This window comes from Diabrotica undecimpunctata, chromosome 3 (genome assembly GCF_040954645.1).
Source record: "Diabrotica undecimpunctata isolate CICGRU chromosome 3, icDiaUnde3, whole genome shotgun sequence".
In the NCBI taxonomy this organism is placed as follows: domain Eukaryota; kingdom Metazoa; phylum Arthropoda; class Insecta; order Coleoptera; family Chrysomelidae; genus Diabrotica; species Diabrotica undecimpunctata.
In genome coordinates this window covers 109240482-109266647 of record NC_092805.1, presented here as the reverse complement: position 1 = coordinate 109266647, position 26166 = coordinate 109240482, and the positions used below count along the sequence as shown (strand labels likewise).

Here is a 26166-nt window from a genome sequence, read left to right as displayed (position 1 = left end):
AACGGAACATCACACATTTTACAAATAAATTTGGTACGTTTATCTTTCTTATGTTGTGTACACCTTATGCACCTCAAGCGACTGGATTTTCCTAATATACGTAAATGGTCGCCAACACTACTCATCATTGTGGCTGACATGCATCGACGGCCAACATGTTTTTTTTTCTTCTTTGGAGTCCTTGTCGGCCAGTACTGATAAGAATCTCAGCTAAGTCAACCAGATAATTTAGAAAGGGTATTTTTTATTTGTGGTATGTAACTCAGTATATATAATATAGGAATTGTATACTGCCATCATTAGAACTTTGTAGTAAACCTTCTTCCACCATTTTTGGGATTTTCTATTGAGATCGTACACAGATGGCATTTGATTACATCTATCTACACCTCCCATGTAACGGTTATAGAATTCAATCGATACAGGACAACAAATGTTGGCTTTTGTACCATCTTTCAGTTTTCTACACACAGTTGTTTCTTCTGGCTTATGGCAGTTAGTTAGTACAATAAAATATTTTGTGTCCTACCATCGTATAGCTAATGTTCCAGTTTCATTACCTTTTACTTGCGATTCTCCTCGATTTAGCTTGCCATGAAATTTGGGTAAATTTTTTCGGGTACTCATGCATCTATGGTATCCATAAGATGAAATGTTGTAAAAAATCTGTCGAAGCAAATCATTTTCATTAGAAATTGTTGAAGAAAACTGATTTACGACACGTTCTTCCAAAGTACCTGCCATCTTATTATCATTTTTACCTGCATACACATTTATATAGTAAACATAGTTTCCGAATCGCATCTTGTCCATAACGTTATGCCACGTTTTATGGGATGAAGATCGTAAGTCCAATTTAAGTGGTTGAAAAATATTGAATAAAAAAAGGCCTGTTCCTCCTATTTTTTTTTATACTTATTGCTATTATTTGTGGGGTTGCCCATATATTTAGTGGCTTCAAACACGTCAAAATTTTATATTTCACGTTTGCTTAGATTAAAGTGGTTATACTTATTTAATAATAGCACTGATAATAGAATGGTTATTCAGAAAATTTTTAAATTATGTACTTACATTTTTTACAATTATTACTATATTTACTCCATGTATTGAGCCATACGCTAAATAAATAAAATCCGAAAATGGTCTGTGATGTAGCCCGATAGGGTTTTTAATTAATGTTCCTATTATAAAGGAAAGGATACCTGCTATACAGCCAACTACAGGAATTTAGTTTCCTTGTGAAAATAATTAAATCCCAAAAAAATAATGAAATAAAGAATTGCCAAAAATCAATCCCAAAAAAATGATGAAAAAAGCCGCTGGAATTGTGGAATTTTTCAATAGTTCATGGTGTCAGATTTCGTTTTTAAGACCCTCTGCGATAAATTTCTGGATGATAGTGAGTTCCAGCCATTTCCAGTCTAAGTTAAAATTTGACCAACGTAACACAAAATAATTATTAAATTGTCAGTTGGGGCTGAGTTCAGTGAATAGAGTATATTTATTCCGCCGTTTGTTATATAATGAAAATAAATGAAAAATACATAGTAAACAATTGTTTCTGAATAAACATTTCACCTAAAAAGTGCTATTGCTCATAGTGTTGAATATTTATTATACGACCAATAGTCCAAGATCCCAGAGCGATCAGACATAACTTATTTTCACACATATGAAACCTTAGAGTCTGAGTAGCGTCTCGTGTGCTTTGAATACCTGCGTATTTATGAAACTTGCTGAGTGACACCTGGGCAGGTACCAGGTGAGAAAGGTAACTAAAAATAAGAGCTATTTAACTTAAATTTACATAACTGATTTTTATACATATTTTGTAGAATATTATTTTGAAAATACTGTAATAAGTGTCAGACACTTGTCATGGACCAGAACTTTTGTCAGACGCTTTAAAGCTCCACTAAAATTAAATGAACTTTACTTACTTTTACATGTCTGATTTTTAAATATGTTATTAATGGAACTATAATAAAGTTATATTTAATCAGTCAGACAAATTAAAATGACCAAACATCCCTCAAACACAAAAATTAGTTAACCAGAAGTATGAGGGCGAGAGTGCTGTGCGCATCAGCCTCAGAGTAAAAAATTCAAATACATTAAGAATACTTACTGTTTTCGATCCGATTAAATATTTTTCCATCTCTATTTAAAAATCAGACATGTAAAAGTAAGTAAAGTTCATTTAATTTTAGTGGAGCTTTAAAGCGTCTGACAAAAGTTCTGGTCCATGACAAGTGTCTGACACTTATTACAGTATTTTCAAAATAATATTCTACAAAATATGTATAAAAATCAGTTATGTAAATTTAAGTTAAATAGCTCTTATTTTTAGTTACCTTTCTCACCTGGTACCTACCCAGGTGTCACTCAGCAAGTTTCATAAATGCGCAGGTATTCAAAGCACACGAGACGCTACTCAGACTCTAAGCTTTCAACTGTGTGAAAATAAGTTATGTCTGTATATTAATAATGTCTGATCGCTCTGGGATCTTACTCTACAATCATTTTTCTGTATCTTTGCTCGATCTCTGAATATATTAGTCTACATAAGACTAGACTTGTAAGACTTGTCGAATATCGTTTATAAGGAACAATTTACTGCACCCCTGTAACAAAATTCACTTAAACTGTTTTAAGTATTCATCGGGTTTCATTGTTTATTGTACATTTAATTAACATTGATTATTTCGTATTTGCGTGCTAAAGTTCTAACAATGGGGTTAGTTGTGCAAAGCAGTAAAATGCATTAAACGCATTTCTTAGAAATTACATCACATTTCTTAAGATCATGTATGTTTTATTTAACCCTTTTAAGACGTTTCTATGATTTTATGATATCTTTTTTGTTTTAGTATTATGAAAAATGAGGGTGATAAGCACTCAGCACTACTAGTAGAAAGGCCCGTATATCAAATAGAAGAATTAAACAGAGACTACGAATATGAAAAACCATATCACACAAGTAAGTCAATAATATTTTTAATTTCATGCGTTGTAAAACTATTAATCTGATTCTAATGTAACCATCGTATGAGAACGCCGGTAATTTTAATCTCATTCTGCAAATACTTTCTAATTAACGCAAAAGCCCGCGATAAAGTCATTATACTAGATAGGTAAAAAGAAATAAGAATAAGACTTACTCACAATCAATTTATTCTACCACCAACGACCGGTTTCGCATACTACAATTTGCTATGCATCTTCAGGTCAACGGTACATGGTCCTAATTAGTTTACTGCTGAAATGCTGAAATTATAAAAACCCGTATTAGGGTACTGTCTGGTACAGAATATACAGCAATTATGCCAATATTATATGTGTGATTATTAAATATGCTTTTAAATATTGATTAAATACACAAAGTAAAACTTAAGTGAAAAACAATCTAGTAAAATTGAAATTAAATAAATAAATACTAATGAATACTACTTAAATGCCGATACAAGGAATATTATTTATCCACAAGGAATCTACGTTCCTGTAGAAGTACTATACATACAACATACTACAAAACCATGATCTCAGCCTTCTGCATTATTTCCGTATCTCACATTTTTTCAAAAGCAATATAATTTTTTTCTTTTTTCACTTAATTTCAACAGAGCCACCAAAAAACCATTTCATTTTCATAATTAAGGTTTATATACACCTGCAAATCATCCAGCTTATAACTTATCTCTTTACATTTCTCATGTACCTAGTGTTGCTTTATGACAGATAGGTCCTTTCTCAAGTTATAAGTTGAGTACTATACATACAACATACTACAAAACCATGATCCAACCATCAAATTCTGTTTATTTTATATAATAGTTTAACGAACACCTTAAGACCTTCATATCCATTAAGAATTAAAAACAAATCCCACAACTTAATTACCAGTAAAGCTGACACCATAATTTTTGTTTTACTTCATTTTAACAAAGCCAACCCACAACCATTCCACTTTCACATTTCATATAATTATACACCTGCAACTCATTCAACTTATAACTCATCCTTTTATATTTCCCATGTACCTAGTGTTGCTTATGACAGATAGGGCCTCTCTTAAGTTATAAGTTGAGTACTATTCTATTAACATATTACAAAACCATGTCCCAACCGTCAAATTTTATTCATTTCACATAATAGTTAATAAAATAAAACTTCCACACCACTTAGTCTGTTAACACCCTATCAGATATTTAATTTTATGTACTTATAACTTAATAAGTTTTACATTTACCAGGTACCAAATGTTGTTTTTTGACATACAGGGCCTTCTATAATCGAGTTAAATTTCACATGACCATTATACTACAAAAGTTTTATCCCATTCACGCAAGTACACTTTCATATTTTAAATACATTCATTCTTATTCCACCAATATCAACAAAATATCAATAACTCAACCTTCTACATGTGTCGAGTTTCTATTTTCCAGGTACCAAATGTTGAAGAAACATAAAGGGCCTTATATTAAAATCTCTATTTCACTACACTACCACACACATGTATAGTTGGTTGCCTAACTATAACCACACAATCTTTTCTCCACATTTCATCTCATATACATAATTTTAAAATAACAACATTGATGGTTGATACTGTTATATTAATTTAAAACTTTTTACTCTAACAATTTTAAATAACGTTGGCTTTTGTCTTAAGTAGACACATACAGTTATATTGACTACTCTGTTACGACTTCCGTCCTAACTTGTCAACATTGTCATTTCAATCAGTTGCTTCCATAAAGTCCTCGTAGACACACCGTCTCAGGACTTGCAACTTCAACGTGGAGTCATATGTCGCCATGTTACCTAATCCAACGGTAACTTTAACATCATAAGTATTTATAAGATATAATGTCGAACAAATGTAACTAATTATTTGTTAACGGGTTTTTACCCATATATTTAGTGGCTACATTCATGTACTCCTAGTAAGTATTAACCACACTTTTCTTTAACCTTGGTCAAAATTTTAACTTCATGTTCTTTTTAATTAAGTGGTTACATATTTTCTAGGACACCGATGATGGAATGATGTATTCCGAAAACGTTTTGTCTAACACAGCCCGTTTGGGTTTTTAAATATATCATCATCATATAACGGGGGTCCTACGGCGATTGCCGCTTCCCGCATTTCAGCCTCCATATTTTCCTATCTCTCCAATCTCCCTCTTCTAAGCCTCTAGATTGCATTGTTTTTGTAATTTTTCTTCTCCATGAATTTGGTGGTCTTCCCCTTTTCCTTCTTTCTGGCGGAACATACATTAAGGCTTTCTTTAAGTTTTTTAAATATATACCTTTTACAAAGGATTTTAATTAATTTTTTGAATATTATTTAATGTTTTAGAAAACATAGTTCAAACTGTTAACTGGTGACGGGTAGTTATCGGTTTTATTGTAACTATTTAACAAATAGAGGGAAAGTTCTTGAGGGGAAAAAATTATTGTATTTCTTTACAATGCCAACATATAAGGTTATGAAACTCTTAAAGCAAACAGGATTTCATTACGTTTATCCTATAACAAGAAAACATTTTAACATTGCCTGAAAACAAAAAACGAATTTGGTCAAATCTTCGATGTCTTCCGACGATGTCAAAGCTCCATAAAGTTATCTCCAAGGACTCTCAGATAAGTATACCCCCATTGCAAAAAGAGCCAGGTGAATACACTCATAATAATGAACAGAACTTTTTAATGGGAACACTTTAGTTCTCTTGGAATAGGATAAACAAAATATTTTTTTTTCAATCCAAATTGTCTTAAGTAATCGTTATTCGGTAATCATATTTAACGCTTTAAGAACTGCGTTTTAAAATATCGAACACGAACATAAACTAAGTATTTGTTTACAATAAAGATCATGAGATTGGGGACAGTGGGGATTTTTAACTGCTGAAATTGCGTTGATGTGTGGGAATTGAGATTGAGTACCGACCAAGCTTTCAAATAAGACGGTAATACTGGTATTCTTCCACCCGTTCTAGGGGTTTTGAGCTTTTATAACCAACAATTTCCAGTTTAGTGCATTAAAAGTTAAGTAAAAATTTCGTTTGCTTGCAGAAGTATGGCAATGAATACGTTCGTCTTTTTTTATTTGGTTTTTGATTGCTGAAAAACATTTGTTTTGGTTATTATTGGGAAAGTCCTTATTCTATTTAAAGAACCAGCATGTATACGGGGTGTTTCAAAAAAAAAATAACCCCGTCTCTAGGGTAGGTAAAAAACTGAAAAATAATTGGGGTTTGCTTAGTAAAAATTTTTTGTAACGCCATCCGTTTTCAAGATACAGGGCGTTGAAGAAAAAAAAATACGCATTTTTTACGATTTTGCCGAAACCACTGGCACCATTGTAATGGAATTTTATACGAATATGTTTTGGAAGCTGATACATCCCATGCATTTGTTTTTATATATGATTCTCATAGAAGGCGCTAGTTACACGGATCGTACTAAGTATTAGTCAATATTTTAGTCAACTATTTTAAGAGTATAATTAATAATCAAAATCTCAAGTAAACTTAAACATCATTCAATTTTACACGAAAAAGGTACTCTTGGTAAAACTCAATACTGTGTACCGTTTTCGGAATATTTTGATTTGAAAATTATGAAGTAATAATTGATGCTGGTATAAAATAGTTAGTAATTCAACAAAACTCACAAGAAAATTAAATTAATGACTAAGAACATAAAATAAAATTCAATTACAGTAAGTGTTCAAAATGCCCTCCGTTTTCGCGAATACACAAGTCTATTCTTTTTCTAAAGATTCCATTAACCTTCTAAACGGTAGGGGATCAGGTATGATGTCATTAAATTGAGGTTGAATTCTTTCTTCCAATTCTTGGCGTGAATTTACCTCTGTAGCATAGACTTTTTCCTTAATATACAACCAAACTGCGTAGTCCAAAGGGTTAAAATCGCATGACCGAGGAGGCCAATGAATCGGAGCTTCTGCACCTCTACCAATCCATCGATTCGGAGAATAATTACTCAACCAATTACGACACCTTCTATCAAAGTGTGGTGGAGCTCCATCGTGCATAAAAAATAAAGATCGTCGCTCGTTTAGCGTTAAATCTTCTAATATCTCGAATAAAGAATTGTTTAAAAAATCAAGATACATATTACCATTTTAATATCACCTATTAATTTGTTACCTAAAGTTGCTGCCCAAACATTAACTTAAAGGTGGGTACACATATGCGAGCCAAACGGTATACGTACCGTACGCGTACAGATCCTTGAAAAATATTCTACATCGTACTGATCGCATACTTATCTCGATCCATGGAAAGCGACAAACCAACAACGAACACACATGTGCGAAATAATTAATTTTATTTATAATTTGGGTACTGATTTATGTTTCTGTTTTTGTTTGTTTAACAAAAATAAAAATATGTACAATAATCAGTTTACTGTTTTCTCACGTCTCTCTATGAAGGAACACGCCATTCACACAATGTCGATTTGATGAGACAATAAAAATGTTCGCTGCGTCTAGTAAGCGCCGTCCAAACTGAAAGACGAGCTTCCTTTGAAGTCGTGGAATAAACCGCAACAAGTTGGTTCGAGACGAGTCATGATGAAACAGTACGCAAGCGGTTTTTTCTGCCGTACACATTAACGAATATAGCGTTCGCATACCGTATGCATACCGTTTGGCTCGTATATGTGTACCGACCTTTAAATGAGTGTTGGTAATGTGATACCCTTTTGACTCGTGGATTCTCATCACACCAGTAGTGTGCATTATGGGAGTTAAACATACCTTGTCGCGTGGTGGCCTCGTCCGTAAAAAGAATGCATTTTAAAAAATTTGGATTGTGGGCTGTCCTTTGTTGCAATGTTTCACAAAAATCCATTCTAACCGGTAGATCATCTGGCAAGAGCTCTTGGACTTGTCTGTAATGATAAGGATGTAATTGCTGTTCTTTCAGTATCCGCCAAGTACTTGAAGAAGAAGTATTTGTTTGTCTTGCTATATTCCTTACGCTAACTGTTGGATCTTGATCAAGTAAATTTAAAATATTTTCTTTATTAATTGTTCTTGTTGTTCTTGGTCTACCAGAATTTATTTTATTTGGTCTCACATTCCCAGTTTCTCGACAACGTCGTTCAACGGCTCTAAATGTTTTTTTACTTGGTAAGTTTCTTCTAGGAAACTTTTCTGCATAACGTGTCACAGCTGCACTAGAACATCCTAAACATTCGCCTAAGGTTAATAACATGTCAGTGTATTCAACATTTGAGTACATTTTGATTTGATTTTACAAATAACAAGGATTCAAAACTCTAATTATTGTTGATTTATCGTCATAACAATCAATAAATGTCAGATTTCCATGTCACACTTGGAGAAAATAGAGGTCTACCTATTAGAACTTTATTATTACTACGAGCATTAATTATTACTTCATAATTTTCAAATCAAAATATTCCGAAAACGGTACACACTATCGAGTTTTACCAAGAGTACCTTTTTCGTGTAAAATTGAATGATGTTTCAGTTTACTTGAAACTTTGATTAATAATTATACTCTTAAAAAAGTTATATTGACTAATACTTAGTACGATCCGTGTAACTAGCGCCCTCTATGAGAATCAGATATAAAAACAAATTCATGGGATGTATCAGCTTCCAAAACATATTCGTATAAAATTTCATTACAATGTTGCCAGTAGTTTCGACAAAATCGTAAAAAATGCGTAAAATTTAATTAAAAAAAAATTTTTTTACTAAGCAAACCCCAATTATTTTTCAGTTTCTTACCTACACTAGAGACGGGGTTACCTTTTTTTGAAACACCCTGTACAGTGGAAGCAAGTTAAGTAAAACAATGAATTAGAAGTATTTTTAACCTACCTTTCTATGTATTGTATACTGCAGATTAAATAATTATGCTGAATATTTCAAAGATGGTGATCTCTACAGGGATAAAGCGCCTGTTATAATTTATATTTTTCTTCAACATTTTATGTACCCAGTATGGTGCAGTGTTAGTGCTTTTTAAAGGATTGCATCCCGTAATCTTTTTTTAATTTTTGATCATTGTCTCTTTTTTGTATACAATACTAAATTTTGTATGTAGATTAAGAACTAAAAACTGCATATAACATGATATAATAATGGCTCTGGTAAATTTTTAATTTTTATTTTTCTTTAATTCAATCAATGTTAAGATCATTTTTAGAAAATATTTATTAAGTCATCAAGAGAAATTTATATTAAACATTTTATGGAGATGTAATTAAAAAGGTATTAATTTGTGATGGACGTTTCTGTTTGTAAAATCTAAATTATTATATCCAATTAAACCGATGTTTTGATTGCTAATAAATATGGTTTGTACTTAATAAATTTATATTGTTTTGAATTTCTCTAACAATCTGCTTTTTTAAATAAATATTTGCTAACACGTTTACTAAGCGAACATACGAGGTGTGATAAATACCTTTTATTTTTCTATATATGTGTATTGTTTATTTTTATTGTATTTGTTTTATAGGTATTTTGGTTTTGAGGTATCTTTGTTCTTCACAAAAAAAGGCAAAGTGGCGCCTTTTTAGCAAATTTTTTATATTATATTTTCTGTCCTATTTGGCAAATTATTTGTGATTTTTCTTTGGTTATCCTATATTTTTGGTTTAGCTGTAGTGGCTATTGTGTCCTTAATTTTTTTTTCAATTTGTCTTCTGTTTCTGATCTAGTAAGAATGATTCAAAGAACCTTGCCCACATATTTTTCGATTCTGAGCAACAGGGCCTCATTCATTTTGTGTGCTTTAAATATCAACAAAGTTGTCTCAATATTACAGGCTAGCTTAGGACTGTGGTACATATCAAAAACCTAAAGGTTCTTAAAAGGTAGCTTTTATACCCAAACCTGGCAAGATCAGTTAGAAACAAGTTGTCCCTGATACCGATAAATGAAAGAGTTCAGTTGTACTGAAAACTCTAGACAAACTGCTCGATGAGCTTATTAGAGATATATTAATTAAAAGTCCGACACATCAGGGACAGGCAGAGATTTATATACATTTATCTTGCACTATGACAGAGAAATTAAAGTGAGGGCTTTCGAACTGAAGCGGACCAATATATCCATAGATGGTCAAGCGTTTATGAAGCTCTAAGGTGAACTTTAGGTTAGTGTGGGTTATGCCGAGAAGAACTCAGGTGTTGGTCACACTGGTGTTGGTCCCATGTTGCCGGGGAATATACGTCAGTGAAAGAGTTGATAAATTAAGAGGATTAACTAAGGGTTAAGACAGGGAGATTCCCTGAGTCCTCTAATGTTCAATCTAATTATGTATGAAATAAAGAACTAAAAAAGGATACCAAGGAAAAAAAAACAACTTAAAATAATATGATGATCAGAGTGAAGATGATTTATAACGTATGCTGCACCAATTTAATATAACCACCAGAAAATGTAACATGTTAATTTCCACAAAAAAGACAAAATACATGGTTATAACAGCAAATTTACTAAGATGTAAATTGGAGCTGGAAGGTCAGATAATAGAACAAGTGATGGAGTTTAAATATCTAGTCATCACTTTATCTAGCTACGGAAAAATCGGAATAAAAGTGGAAAATCAAGTGCATAGAGCAAACAGAGCCGCAGGTTGCCTGAATGAAACAATATGGAGAAATAAAAATATCGGAAAAGAAATGAAGGGCAGAATTTACAAAACAGTCATCAGACCAATAATGACATATACGGCAGAAACACGACCTGACCTGAATGACATTAAATAGACATTAAAAGACATGACATTAAAGGACGGCAAGACGGCTTTCCACACATCTGACTTCTTCTTTTCCAATCATTTTTTTTAATGATTCTTTTCCGATCTACACTCAAGTAGTAGTTGAACGTTCTAAATAGGCATATAGCTGCGGCAGCTATGGTCTCAACATCAACATCCATTTTTTTAATGCTCGCGTAGATATTGCATCTCCCATGAATTAACACAGACTGAACGATTTACAGATGTGTCCAGATGTGTGGTCAGCTTGTGATGATACATCTGCAGATGCGTCCGCAGACGTGTCTGCCAATGTGTAGTGGAGGCATAGAACAGATGTTCGTGTATATAAACTGCTCGGCTCCTTTGAATAGACATTAATTAGACAAGTGTTTTTGTAGTGATACCCATCTTATTGTAGGCGATAAATATTAGTGTATTTATATTAATAAGATATTTGTTAGTTAGTGAGTTTTTTTGTAGTTAAGTGAATTCAATAAAATTAGTTAAACTACGTTTACTTCACCTAATTCGTGAACCCACAGAAGAACGTAACAATATGTTTTAAATACATTTTTACAACATTTTAAACAGTTAAAAAGACTTACTTTGAAACAATTTAGTTCCAATCATCTTAATTGTTTACTTTTTAAAATATTTAAAAATAACTTCGTGATAATGAATGACGTGCTTTATGTACCTTCAACAATGATAATTTGTGGGTATAATTATTAAAATATATACTTCCGGCATAAAAACACTAGTAAACACAACAATGGTTAAGGAATTTTAAATATATGGGAGGAGAGTACATATACAACACTTCCTTGTAAATTGCCCTAAATCTAGGTTTTAAAGATATTTTTACAACATTTCACCTCAACAGTTTAAAAGAGTACTTGGTAAGAATTTAATTTCAAACATCTAAGTTTCCCTCTAAATAATACCCCAGTCAACAAAAAACTCTCTGTTCATTTTGAAAATGGACTACTGGCTCATAACTCAACACAAAAAATATCTTGTTGATCATCCGCTCGCTGACTTGTATACTCGACAGCTGAATATACTTTCCCGGTATGGCTCAATAGCAAACATAGGAAGATTGTTGACATCCAATTAAACCAGACAATGCGAATGAGCTCAAATACAATTAGATCAACACCGAACTATTGGCTTCCCATTCTGGGTCACATTTCACCGCCGAAACTGCGAAGCAGTTATTCTTTTCTCAGAAAATATAGAAAAATCCAGGCTAACCGTCAACTATACATCTACCATGACAAGCCATATATCGATATGAATATACTGCGCTCCAAATATCCTTCATTGTTAAAGGCCAGCTCCTTACATCTGGAACATTTCAGCTTCACCAACGCCTGGAGAAGACAATTAAAAAGAGTTTCACTACAGGAAGTACACCAAATGGCCTATATCGATCAGAAACCGCAAGGCTTTGAACTGCTCTGCAATACATGGACAACGCTGAACAGAAACAACTTACGTAGATGGGGAAAAGCCCTTACTTTTGAGTGTGACTGTGGTGCGCACCGACAGACTGTCCCTCAAATTGTTAAAGAATGTTCCCGAATGCGGTTCCCAGGAGTTTTTGATGAGTTCCTAAATTCGACCAAAATTGTTTTAGATTATATTGACATTAAATATTCGTTTGTAATACTCCATTTAACGTTTTATATTGTTTTTAATTGTGTTTTTTTATTATATGCCATACGCTAAATAAAAATAAAATAAATCCAGTTATTTAAATTTAAATAAACATTTAAAAATAGCTTCGTGATAATGAATGACGTGCTTTATGTACCTGTAACAATAATAATTTATAGGTATAATTATTAAAATATATACTTCCGACATAAATACACTAGTAAACAAAAAATAGTTGAAGAATTCTAAATATACGAGTGTTTCAGGTAATTTCGAAAAAGGATTCAGAATTTTTAATAACAGTAAATATTTGAATATTATTTTCCATGATTTTATCTGCCACTAAACACCTTCGTTTGTTTATTGAGAAAAAGCTTTTATTACCCCTTAACTGACCCGCCGTCGCCTCACAGCCTACCTTTCATAAATAAATTATATATTTTGGTCAACAAAATTTCCCTCCGATTTATACGAGTAGTTCTACCTATTCGTTTTGCTAGTGAATCATGATAAGACGGTGATAAAACTTTATAATTGTTAACAATGGAAGTCTTGATGTGGCTAATTAATGATCCCTTTGAAACAGGTATATTTACAGAGTGCCTAAAGACAGAAATTATTATAAGGGTGGTGAAAAATCTAATGCATGCAACTATAGACCTATTGCCTTACTACCGGTCCTATCCAAAATTATTGAGAGACTTATAAAAGCCCGACTTATGTCGTTTCTCATTGAAAACAACATTTTATCACAAAGTCAGTTCGGCTTTTTATCTAAGAAATATACTAATGATTCTATGTTTTCAGTGCTACATGGGATTTACAAAACACTAAACAATAATCTTTACACTACCACTGTTTTTTGTGACTATGCCAAAGCTTTTGATTGTGTAAATCACGAAATTTTGATAAAAAAACTAAATTTTTACGGAATTCGAGGTATTTCTTTAAATTGTTTCCATCTTATTTGGGGAATAGGAAACAATGAGCTAGAGAAAATGATATTGACTCTAGTCACAAAAGCATTGTATGTAGAGTACCACAAGGTTCAGTATTGGGTTCTTTACTTTTCCTTTTCTTTAAAAATTACTTATTTAAAAATCAATGGAAAATTTTTTCTTTCTGCTGATGAGGCCAGTATCACCTGGAGCAACTCTAATATTGCAACTCATAATGCAACTATAACTTCTGATCTACTTACAATAAAAACCTGGTACGACTCTAATTTACTCTCTTTTAACGTGGATAGACAGTAGTTCTATCCTATAAAGGAGCTCTTCAACCATCTTAATAACAGCCAGATCAGTATCGTTGATTCTGTACAATTTCTTGGTATTTTTATAGACAGCAAACTTAAATGGTCCCTTCATATCTATTTATTAGGTAAGAAACCTCAACTAGCCTCAACCTGCTAGGAAATAAGATCTGGTTCGGAGGAAATCAATTTAGTATCTTCCAAAATGACATATTTTTCTTTGTACGAACCTCATCTTCGATAGTACCTCCCTTTTTGAGGTTCTAGTACAGCTGCTCAATCTGATGTTATTTTTAAATTACAAAAAAGAGCAATATGGTATCTGGTTGGCCCTGGAAGAACAACACATTGCAGAAGGTACTCGTATTTAAGTATATTATTAATTTAAGTATATTTCGTAAGCTACAGCAACCTTAAATGGCCCCTTCATATCCATTTATTACGTAAGAAAGTAGCCTCAACCTGCTAGGAAATAAAATCTGTTTCGGAGGAAATCAATTTAGCATCTTCCAAAATAACATATTTTTCTTTGTACGAACCTCATCTTCGATAGTACCTTCCGTTTTGAGGTTCTAGTACAGCCGCTCAATCTGATGTTATTTTTAAATTACAAAAAAGAGGTATTGCTCCCTTATCACTAGGTATCGAAACAGCAGGTGGTGTTATGTCAAAAATTGTCGAAAGAAACTCCAGAATTCCTTGCAAGCAAAGTCAGTCATTTACTAAATATTCTGACAATCAACCTGCAGTAACCATCCAAGTATTTGAAGGCGAGAGAGCAATGACGAAAGATAACAACCGTCTGGGAACATTTGATCTCACTGGTCTTCCTCCTGCACCTCGTGGTGTTCCAAAAATCGAAGTAACCTTCTACTTAGACGCTAATGGTATCCTCAACGTTTCAGCAAAAGACACGCTTTCAGGCAAATCCCGCAACATTACTATTAAAAACGATAAAAACCGCCTCTCACAACAAGAAATCGACAGAATGTTATCAGAAGCCGAACAATACAAAGAAGAAGATGAACGCCAAAGTCAAAAAGTTTCGGCTAGAAATCAACTTGAAAGTTACATTTTCCAACTCAAACAAGCTGCTCAAGAATCTGGAGACAAGCTATCGCCTAAAGACAAGGCCACTGTCGAATGAGAATGTGATAGTTGCTTGAAGTGGTTGGGTAATAACAGCTTAGCCGAAAAGGATAAGTTTGAAGATAAACAGAAAGAATTGACTAGAATATGTAATCCTATTATGTCCAAAATCATTAATCTTTATCCTACCAGCAGATAAGGGGAACGCAACTGTGATAATGGATAAAATTCAATATGAAAACAAAATTAAAGATCTAGTAATAAACGGACCTTATATAAAATTAACAAAGGATCCAACAAAGCCTTTGGAAAACAGAATATATAGAACTTTATTAAAGTTTAAAGATTGTTTAACAAGTTATCAGAGAAGATTAATTACACCTCATTACAGTAAGACCCCTCATTTTTATGGAGTACCGAAAGTTAATAAAACGAATATACCACTTAGACCCATTTGTAGTACCATGAATTCTCCTTGTAGTGAACTATCAACATTTTTATTAAATATTATACAACCATTTGCAAATAAAAATTAAACATTTATAAAAAATACATTTTTGAAAATAGAGAATGAAAAATAGAGAAGTTATCACAATTGTTTATAAGTAAAAAACATACCCCCTTTTCAAACGTTTATTTTGTAAATAATTTCGATGGAAACGCAATATGCATTTAACTTCTGAGATAGTTTAAGTTTTAAAAAATCCTATGAAATTTGCTAAATGTGTCTAGCATCATAATAGAGCAAGTTCAATAGTTTAAATATTTAGCCTCAGGGACAAACAAATTAAATATATTTTAAACTATTTGACCGATCGGAGGGAAATTTCGCACAAATTTAAAAGACGGTAATTACTCGATGTTTAAGTGTATTAATAACATTTTATTTTGTTAAAAAAAAAATTAATAAAATTTATAAATTAGTGCAAAAAACTGCTTTCTTGCAAATATCTCCGTAAATATTTATCAATTTTAATTTAAAAAAAGGGGAAATAAAGATATTCTTGATATAAAAAAATATGTTTATGTAAAATATAAGGAAAAACCTTATAGACCAAAAATCAAATTTTGACCATAAATTATTGTTTTAAAAAAACGCAAGGTAAAAATACGAGTAATTTTTCATCTATTCGTTATCTAGTAACCCCCACGTATGTCTTAAAAGCTTCAGATACCTGCGAAAAATTTTGCTGTGAAATCGATGATTTTTGAATAACCAGATTGGGCTACAGGGTTCCCGAAAGGTAGTGTGTTGTAACCATTTCTCTACACAATCTTTACAGCTAATTTTCCAACTATAGAAGAATCCACAATCGCAACATTCGCAGATGACACTGCAATTTTGGTCAAAAACCCAGATCCCATACAAGCAGCTGAAATTTTTCAACAAACCATACATTTAATTGAAATATGGGCTAAGAAATGGAAAATAAAGATCAACGAAGCAAAATCAGTTAATATGGTATTTACTAGATGTTACAAAGAAATACCAAATATCCTAATGCATAACAAGAACATTTCCAAAAATGCTAACATCTAGGAGACACATCTGGATGAAGAGGAAGAAATTAGGAATCAAATTCAAAAAAGACTATTGGTTACTCAGCTGTAAATCCACCTTACCATTATCTAACAAAATATTAGTGTACACGGGATTGAACTGTTGGGAACAGCAGCAGACAACAACAGCAATACTAGAGCGATTTTAATCTAAGGTTCTTCGTGCCATCACTGATGCGCCGTAGTTCATTCCAAATGCAGACATTTACAGGGAATTAAAAATCTGAATAGTAAAGTAAATGATTGTTAAAATCAGTGATAAATATTTTAAACGACTGGAAAAACACCCCAACGAGTTAGCAGTAAATTTATTGGATAACTCCATACAATTAAATAGATCAGAACATCAGATCTCCTAACTTACCATTTAGAAAATATGTGTCTATATAGACTTAGTTTTAGTTATAAGTAATAAACTTACTACGAGTTAATAGTCATTGGACTAAAACTCTTGCTTACATATTATGTTCGTTCAACAAAAATGCTTAGTGTACCTTGATTGTATGTAACAGATAGTATTTTAAAACAAATAAAAAAATATATATCAAAAAATTGAAATGTTTCCAATCCAACGATTGGTTTAAGTGTTTTTAGTTAAATACCTTGTATCAATATTTATGACAGGCCGTTTGTCTGAATATAATGAATATAAAACTAACTTAGGAATATAAAACCGATGACTATTTCTAAACATAATATTGTTATTTGTTTTGATTTATTTTGTCTAACATAAAATTTTAATTTTTAGTAAAAGCCAGATGCAAACGAGCTTGTCAGTCATTAGATCCCGGTGCTTTCCTTAAAGAGACAATACCTTTATTATCATGGTTACCTGAATATAGTTGGAAAAAAAGTTTCTCCGGAGACATAGTTAGTGGTATTACTGTTGCTGTCATGCACATTCCTCAGGTAGGTTATGTTTTACTAATCACAAAAACATTATTACGTATTACATAGGCAGCAAAACAGTTTCTATAAAAATAACTATTTATAGTATTCTATTCTATTTATAGTAACGTTTCGACTTAAAAATCGAAAGTCAAAACTTTTAGGGAACTTTGATGCTACAAGTAAGCAGAAATCAAACCGTATATACAAATTCTTTTATTTATTAGACTTATTTCACATAGATCCCCACAGCTGCATAGTTTTTATGCTAATTTAGAATTGATTTTCATATTTTTTATTAAACAATTTATGAAAAAAATTCGAAAAATTTATACTTTTTGTTGAAATATCTCAGGATATATGCTTTTAACAAAAATCGTGAAGACAAAAAGTTTTTAAATTAAATTTCCTACAAGATAGAATTGATTGCAAATTGAAAAAATAGTTATTATTACAAACTTAGCAAAAACCATTAAAAAAGGGTAAAATTCTAGTAGGGTATCTGTTTTGGGTTGGGTAAATCCTATATGACGTTATTTTTCTTTTTACTTAAATCGCTTCGAAATATTAGAAATGATAATTTTGCTATCTGACACTTTAAAGGCTTGCAAAATTATCAAAAATTATTAAAAAAGGGTCAACAATCAATGTCTATTAGTTGATTAATAATCTTTTTCAGGTATTTAAAAGCCACGTAGAACCTTTCAAATTTACCCATAAAACCTTTTTAATTTTAAGAAAAAACACTGCACAAATTGTCAGCACAATCGACGAAATAGTTTTTGCAATTTAAATTTTTGAAAAAAAGTTATTCATTTTCAAAATTACGCAGAGCCAACAAAAAAGTTTTAAATACTTGAAGAGGACTTTTATATACTTTTACATATAAAAGGGCATTCAAGATTTCAAATTAAATTCGAATAATTGAAATCCGTTGAATAGGAGAGTACAAGTGTATAATTTTTAATCTAATAAATAAATAGAATACCTTTTTCAATTTTCAGTTACCATTTTTTTAAACTTGTATCGAAAAAACGTAACTATTGGTCATAAACGTAAAAACATAAACATTGGTCAATTGGTTCCGAAGTTATGATCGATCAAAGTTCAATCATCTGATATATTTTTCAAAGATCATCTGATATATTTTCTGATGACGACTCAATCGCAGATCCCGATTTTATTCCACCATTAGATCTTCCATCAAATGAGTTTGTAGATTATTTTGACGACAACGCCCATCCTTCAAGTCCGGAAAATACAGTGGAAGTTATTGATCAGCTTCAGCCTAAACCAACAAAAAATGATACTTCCGATTTTATTGCTGCATATCCAGGCCCAATTTATGTAAATAATCCTAACTTTCGAAGCACTTCTACTAGCAAACAAAATAAAGAAAACAAGATCGTCAAACAAAAGTTAAAGCATCCCTTAATAGTTGATAGTTGCAAAGGAAGTTGCAAACGAAAATGTAGTTTATTTTCAATAGAAGAACGGCTTGCTCTATGGGAAAATTATTGGAGTATGGGGTATACTAGTAGACGTGTTTTTCTAAATAAATGTGTTCGTTTTACAAATGTTCAGCGGCGAAAAGTTAAAAATTATGGAAATTGGTATGCCAAAAATGAATCGCGAGCATATTTTCTTCCCCAAAATCAATCTGAAAATATTCAGGTTTGCCGTAAATTTTTCTTGGGCACTTTAGGCTTTCGTAGTGATGGAGTAATTACAGAATTAAGTAAAGCTGTAAAGCGAAGCGCGATGTATGCATCGGTAAAAGAGAACAGAGGTGGTAAGAAACCAAAATTAGATAGATGTTCTATTGAGGAACATATTCTTAGTTTTAATCCCAATGTCAGCCACTACAGAAGGAAGCATGCTCCGCTTGCGCGATATTTACCAAGGACTTTGAAATTTACTGCCATGTACAAGGATTTCAAAAGTAAACATGCCACAACTAAATGCTCATCTGAAACATATAGAAAGACTATAAAAGAAATGAAAATTTCATTTTTCGCTCCAAAGGGGGATAAATGCGTCGACTGCTTGTCATACGAAAATAAAGCAAAAAAAAATCAACCGCCACAAGTCTTATCAGAAGAGCTTATACATAAGCACGACGCACATAGATTGAAAGCAGACACTGCAATAGAAAAGTACCGCATGGACTCTGTGATCGCGAATTCGGAACAAATTAAGTATTTCTCGATGGATTTACAAAAAGTATTTTTATTGCCTGATATGCCAAACATCAAGGATTCTTTTTTTATTAGCAGGTTAGTAACTTTTAATTTAACTTTTGCACCTTTAGAAAAAAACAGCAAAGAAAATCCAATTTGCGTTTTGTGGCACGAGGCACAAGCAGGCCGAACTGCCAGTGACATAGTTAATGCCATATGTGCAGTATTAAATCATGAAAGAGATTTACAACACCTCTACTTGTGGGCCGACAACTGTACGGCACAAAATAAAAATTGGACGCTGTACACTGCATTTACAACAATTGTGAATTCACCTTTATTCTCCACAAAGAGCATTACTATTAAATATCTTACAAAAAGACATACACATATGTCAGCAGATGGTGTACATGCACATATTGAAAAAAAAAAATAAATAAACAAAATGGTTTATATGATTTTACTGATTTTAAAGACATCGTTCATAAATCACGACCTAACGTAACAGTTTTAGAAATGAATAACTTTTATAAATGGGAGAAAAAAAGGAGACAGTCACGAAAAGATGATGATCTGCTAAAAAATTTTACATTAAATTCGGTGGTAGAGGTACACTTCGTCGAAGGAAGTAGAAATCTATTCTTTAAAAATTCTTTACTTGAGGACGAATATAAAGAATTAGATTTTCTACCAAAAAAGTTTAATATCAACGCTGAGCCAACGAGCACCGACCATCCACGGGGTATCAAGGACTCAAAAAAACAAACAATTATGACAAAACTTGTGCCCCTAATGCCAGAATCCAGAAAGCAGTTCTGGATCACTTTACCCATAAATAATAATTCAATTGATTTAGTCAATACTGGTGAATTGGTCGAAGATTACTAACTCTATTTACGACGTTTTAATTGTTACGGTTTATTTTGTTAGCCATAAGTAGCAGCAGCTGTTATTTAAAAAGAAGTTCATATTTTATTTGTTTTATATATTTTTTTATGTTGTAGAATCTAGATTTAAGTTGTAACTCAAAATGAAAGAATAAAGATTTTAATGTAATGTATGGAATTATGATTTTTCACACTTCGCCTTACTACCTTACGAGTAACCAAATAATATTACTGATTTACAAATGCATCACAATACAAAATCATAACCTAGTACGTGAACATACTAGGTTATCAATTTGTAAATAACTCCGAGTTATCATCATGTTTCAATTTTCCAATAAAGTATTGCTTGTAGAACTTGCTCCAAGCGAATATTTAGAGCAATTTATTCCTCAAGACAAAGAATACTTAATTGTTAACGAAATGTAACAGTCATATTCTAGAATATACTTCACCATCTTCTACGGCTAAGTAAAAAGTGTTTTTTCGCTTTCCTCTAAACTTTTATCAAAAGCACATACTAGGTTTTGAATTTGGACGGCCGCTTTGTTGTGCCTAGTACTTGGTAAATATTTATATTCTTTTGTGCAACCTGGTTAAAATGTTCATTTAAGGGAGGGGTAGAAAAAAGTGAAATCACACAATGGCAAGGAACGAAATAATGAGCGGTGGAAATAGTCTGGGCGGTACCTCACTCGTACAATTCGAAATGAAAATTATAACTAAACTGGATAAAAATTGATAAAACTTAAATGTATTTTAATTTATTGAAAAAATTTACGGTATCGAACAAACAACAGGAAAAAATGACAGGGTCGCCCACTCAAAATAGTACACCCTGATATTTGGCAATATTCCTTGGATTTTATAAAAGTGCTGAAACTGGTCGTTTTTTTCCACAAACCCTTCCAGTACCACAAACTCTTAATTTTAAATAGGGAATAGACCATATATGGCACATCATTAGACAGGCATCTAGCTGGATATGCCTGTCTTTTCTTTTCATATTAACTCAGTTCTCGTGAAAAAATATCAATTTATTGTTACACCTCTTAAAAACTAAACGTAACGCCAATGTTTTGCTAGTGTTAATGACAAATTGTTCCGCCACGTCAAAAACTACATTAAAAGAAATTTGCAAAAGTTTAGTTATTTGAACTGTTGTTGGTAACGTTTGATAGGGATGTTAAATAATTATTTTTTAAATACGTTCGAAATGGTCCATTATATCGCAGAACGCTTTCAAATTATTTCCATATATCGTGAAAATATAAAGTATGCAAGGATAACAACCAAATTATTTAATTAACTTCATCAAGATAAGCAACTTCATCATTCACACGTATTAAAATTAGTTAAAAAGTTTTATGAAACAAATCAGTTGCTGATAAAATAGGGAGTGTGAAAAACGTGAAAAGGAACAATTTTACGCCATGATTATTTGGAACCTTCTTCAAAGTACTAAAAGATAGCTCAAGAATCTGGTTTTCGCTTACTACTGTCTACAGAGTACTGAAACATTAAAAATTTCATCTTTACAAAATACACTTGGTACAGGAAATAAATGAAGATGATCCTGGCAGGCGATTACAGTTTTGTGAGATTATTACTGAGAAAATAAATAGTTTCAAACTTTCTATTGAATATTTCTTTTTCGCATGAATGTTCTTTTTTCTAAATAGTACCTACTGTAAATACAAATGGTGTTATTAAGGCTGATGAAAATCCTAGAATTTTCCACGAAACACATACTTACCCAATAGCCATAGAAATTAAACGTATGGGCAGGAATTTGTGGAAATCATATTGTTGGGCCATTTTTTGCAACAAAATTTGAACGGAGAATCTTATCTAGAAATATTAGAGGACACAGTTGATGCCATTTTGACAGATATAATCGAAAATAACATGTACTCAGAAGATTTGTTTTTTTTTTTCAACAAGACCTCCGCATTTATAGCATAAACGTAAGGCGATTCAACTCCCCTGGAGTTCTTTCTATGGGTTTATTTAAAAGCAAGATATATATACCATTCCTGTTTCATTAGAAGACATAAGACTTACTAGTCTAGTAACCCCTAAACTGCTTCAAAATATTCGTCGTAATTTTGATCAGTGATTTTATAATTGTATGGACGTTGGTGGATATTTTTTCACAACAATAGAGTTAATACAAAAAAAATCATGGATGCCTGAATTTTTTAGGGAAATTCCTGTCTAATGATTTGCCACACATGGTATATTCCCTATTTATGGCAGAAATCTATATCATTCAAAGATGTGTAATGAAAATCAGCCTTAACAAAATCCAATAAATTTTGCCAAATATCAGGGTTAACTCTTGATTAGCCAACCAAGTATAGTAATTTTTATATCGAGATTTTCGAAATTAAATCTAAATTCTAAAAAGAAAAATAGAGATGGAGCTGTAGAATAAACATATAGTGTTTTCGTAAAGTATGGAATAAATTCGATATTTCCTAAATGAAAAGCCTTTTTAAAAAAAAATCTAAAATACGTCGATTTTTAAATTTAATGTTCTATTTTTACAATAAAATTTCATTATACAAGGTGATACACATTCTAAAAAGTCTAAATTCTAAAAAGAAAGATAGAGATGGAGCTGTAGAATAAACATACAGTGTGTTCGTAAAGTATGGAATAAATTCGATATTTCCTAAATGAAAAGCCTTTTTAAAAAAAATCTAAAATACGTCGATTTTTAAATTTAATGTTCTACATTTTACAATAAAATTTCATTATACAAGGTGGTGACCATTACAGTGTTGAAGTCATCCGCTCTTTTTTTAAATGTAACACCCTGTATTTTAGGACATTTTTAGATCAATAAAAATGAGCTGATTCCAAAAAAGTGTAATACTGGGGGTCTAACGGATATAATTTGAAAGATTAGAAAATTAATTTTTATTGATTTATAATATTATTAAATTATGAATAAATTATAATAAATAACTTGAAAGTAATCCAGTAATTATAACATGACTTAATCTTAAATTTTCGAATTGTAGCCCTTGTTGTATTTGATAGTAACCCAAACGTTGTACAAATTCTTGTAGAACCTTGTTTATTCTTGAGAAATATTGTTTATTTCTTTACGAATTCTTGTTTTTAAGTCTCCAATATTTGCAGGTTTCGTTTTATAAACAACATTCTTTAAATGACCCCACATAAAATAATCCAAAGGATTGAGGTCTGGCGACCTCGCTGGCCATTCAATATGTCCACGTCCACGTCTTCCAATCCACCTGTTCGGAAAAATTTCGTTTAGGTACCTTCGAACATCTAACGTATAATTCTGAGGCGCACCATCCTGTTGAAACCATAAACTTTTATCAAAACCTCCAAGATTAATTGTACTGGGGAATAAAAATTAACTAAAGTAGGTACGAAATACCCACTTAAAAACTGAAGATGTGCTGGCCCGTTTAAATTACCTTCGAAATAGTAGGGTCCAATGATTTTATTTCTTACAATGCCAGCCCATACGTTTACTTTTTGCGGGTATTGTGTATGATGTTCCCGCATCCAGTTGGCGTTTTCTTTTGCCCAGTATCTACAATTCTGACGGTTGACCTCGCCATTTAATTTGAATGAGGCCTGAATGAAATAATATTTTGATCCAAGAGAGGGTTTCGGTGGCTGTTATCCATCATTATTTCGCAAAATTGTATTCTTTTATCTGGATGATCCTCGTTTAATTCCTGTACAACTGTGCATTTTACTTACTTTACTTACTTTTACGTACTTTGTGTACCATTGTTTTGCAAACATCGAGATCACTACTAATCTTACGAACAGAAGTTTGCGCATCTTCTTCAAAAGCAAGTAGAACATCTAATGTTGTAACATAATTTACAGAGGGACGACCTGATTTGCGTGCATTTTCAACCGTACCAGTTTCTCGAAATTTCTTTTTAGTCTTACTGTTGATGCAGAAGGCAAGGAGAAACCACTGCATTAAAGACTTCTTGTAAGTATCTCTAGTATAATTATTATGGTGATAAAAAACTTTAAGATTCCGACTACTGATCATGAAAATCGGAATTCAAGATCCGGCAGGGAAGGTAAATCTAGCTCAAAGACAATTAGTAAAAAACCAATACTAAACGCTCATCTTACAATCAACCAACAGAATATCGAAAGAGTCGAGCAATATACATATCTAGGCACCAATTTAAATAGCCAATGGGACCACTCAACAGAAATTAAACAGCGAATAATAAAAGCAAAAGCAGCATTCGTTAGAATGAGAACCATTTTCAGCAGTCGAGACATATCATTAAAAACAAAATGTCGTCTATTGAACTGCTACGTATTCACAGTTCTGCTCTACGGAATGGAAGCATGGACACTGACTGTTGCATCTATGAATCGGCTCGAAGCTTTCGAAATGTGGTGTTATAGGCGCATCTTACGTATATCCTGGGTTGACAGAGTTACTAATGTGGAGGTCCTGCGTAGAATGGGGAAAGAATGTGAAATTCTCATGACCGTCAAAACTAAAAAGTTGGAATATCTAGGACATGTAATGAGAAATAAAGAACGTTACGGCTTTCTCCAGCTGATTCTCCAAGTGAAAGTAAATGGTAAGAGAGGACCAGGAAGAAGACGCATTTCCTGGCTTCAAAATTTACGAAAGTGGTATAACACGACTACCACTGAACTGTTCCGCGCTGCAATAAATAAAGTAAAGATAGCCGTGATGATCGCCAACATCCGGAACGGATAGGCACTTTAAGAAGAAGAGTCTTACTGTTGACTGCGTGATGGGTATTTTTGGATATTTATTATTAAATAAATTAGACACTTCCATCTGAGTTCGTGATTTGTCTCCATACCCAATCATTCTTTGCTTTACACTCAAATTCATTTCTACTTTCTAAGCAATAATACAGAACATTCACGAATTAATACAATTATTGTACTACTTAATTGTTATTGAACGTTACTAAAAATAATTACAGTTTACCAAAAACTAGAAGTAAGATACTTTTTTGCAATTGATTATAAATAATTTATTTTCTAAGCGCATATCTTTCAAATTATATCCATTAGACCTGAGTATTATACTTTTTTGAAATCAGCTCATTTTTATCGATCTAAAAATGTCCTAAAATACAGGGTGTTACATTTAAAAAAAGAGTCGATGACGTCATCACTGTAATGTGTATCACGTTGTATAATGAAAGTTTATTGTAAAATGTAGAACATTAAATTTAAAAATCGACGTGTTTTAGATTTTTTTAAAAAGGCTTTTCATTTAGGAAATATCGAATTTATTCCATACTTTACGGACACACTGTATAATATGTAGCTGTGTTTTTTACATATATATTAAGTAGAACAATTATTTAATTAATTCATTATTTTTAGGGTATGGCATATGCAATGTTAGGTAACGTACCACCTATAATAGGTATATACATGGCAATATTTCCAGTTCTAGTCTATTTTATATTTGGAACATCAAGGCATGTGTCAATGGGTAAGTAATGCAGTGTTTCTATTCTTTATATAGTACTGTGTCTGAAGATATGTTATATTTAAGTAATTATTAACTGCATATGTATTTTATTAATGTATAAACAATTTTGAAACATGTTTATGTTTTGAGTTCAATTTTATAGGTTGCATTCTTCTAACTAACTACGATTGTATTGCCGAATAAATGTTTTCAAGTTCTTTTGTACACACCAAGTCCTCACAGTTATGCTGGTTAGTTTTGACACTTTTTCTTGTGATTATCACTGAATTTATGGAACTCATTAATCTACTCAAGTAATTTCTCAGGAGATATATATCTTGAAAAATACTAAGTTTGATTTTCATCCGGCCGTTCCACA

General features: G+C 32.0%; 2 protein-coding genes across 7 annotated transcripts in view; both read left to right on the top strand.

Moving 5' to 3' along the window:
• The window catches only part of LOC140437210 (prestin-like), a 187785-nt gene that overhangs the window by 127908 nt on the left and 33711 nt on the right, over positions 1-26166 (top strand). For 5 of the 6 annotated variants that reach the window (XM_072526582.1, XM_072526583.1, XM_072526581.1 and 2 more), the window contains exons 2-4: positions 2874-2983; positions 17096-17256; positions 25697-25808. In XM_072526582.1, the coding sequence (XP_072382683.1) occupies positions 2878-2983; positions 17096-17256; positions 25697-25808 (379 nt within the window). In that variant the 5' untranslated portion in view covers positions 2874-2877. Of the gene's footprint in view, positions 1-2761; positions 2812-2873; positions 2984-17095; positions 17257-25696; positions 25809-26166 lie in introns of those variants that run through there. The other variant, XM_072526584.1, reaches the window with a different exon arrangement.
• On the top strand, positions 14328-14845 carry LOC140437906 (heat shock protein 68-like). The gene has a single exon (XM_072527696.1). It carries the CDS (start codon positions 14363-14365, stop codon positions 14843-14845), a length of 483 nt encoding a protein of 160 aa, XP_072383797.1. The 5' UTR covers positions 14328-14362.

What these genes read in the sequence shown, in the direction of transcription:
- LOC140437906 (XM_072527696.1), top strand. Translation starts at nt 14,363, where the DNA reads ATGTCAAAAATTGTCGAAAGAAACTCCAGAATTCCTTGCAAGCAAAGT.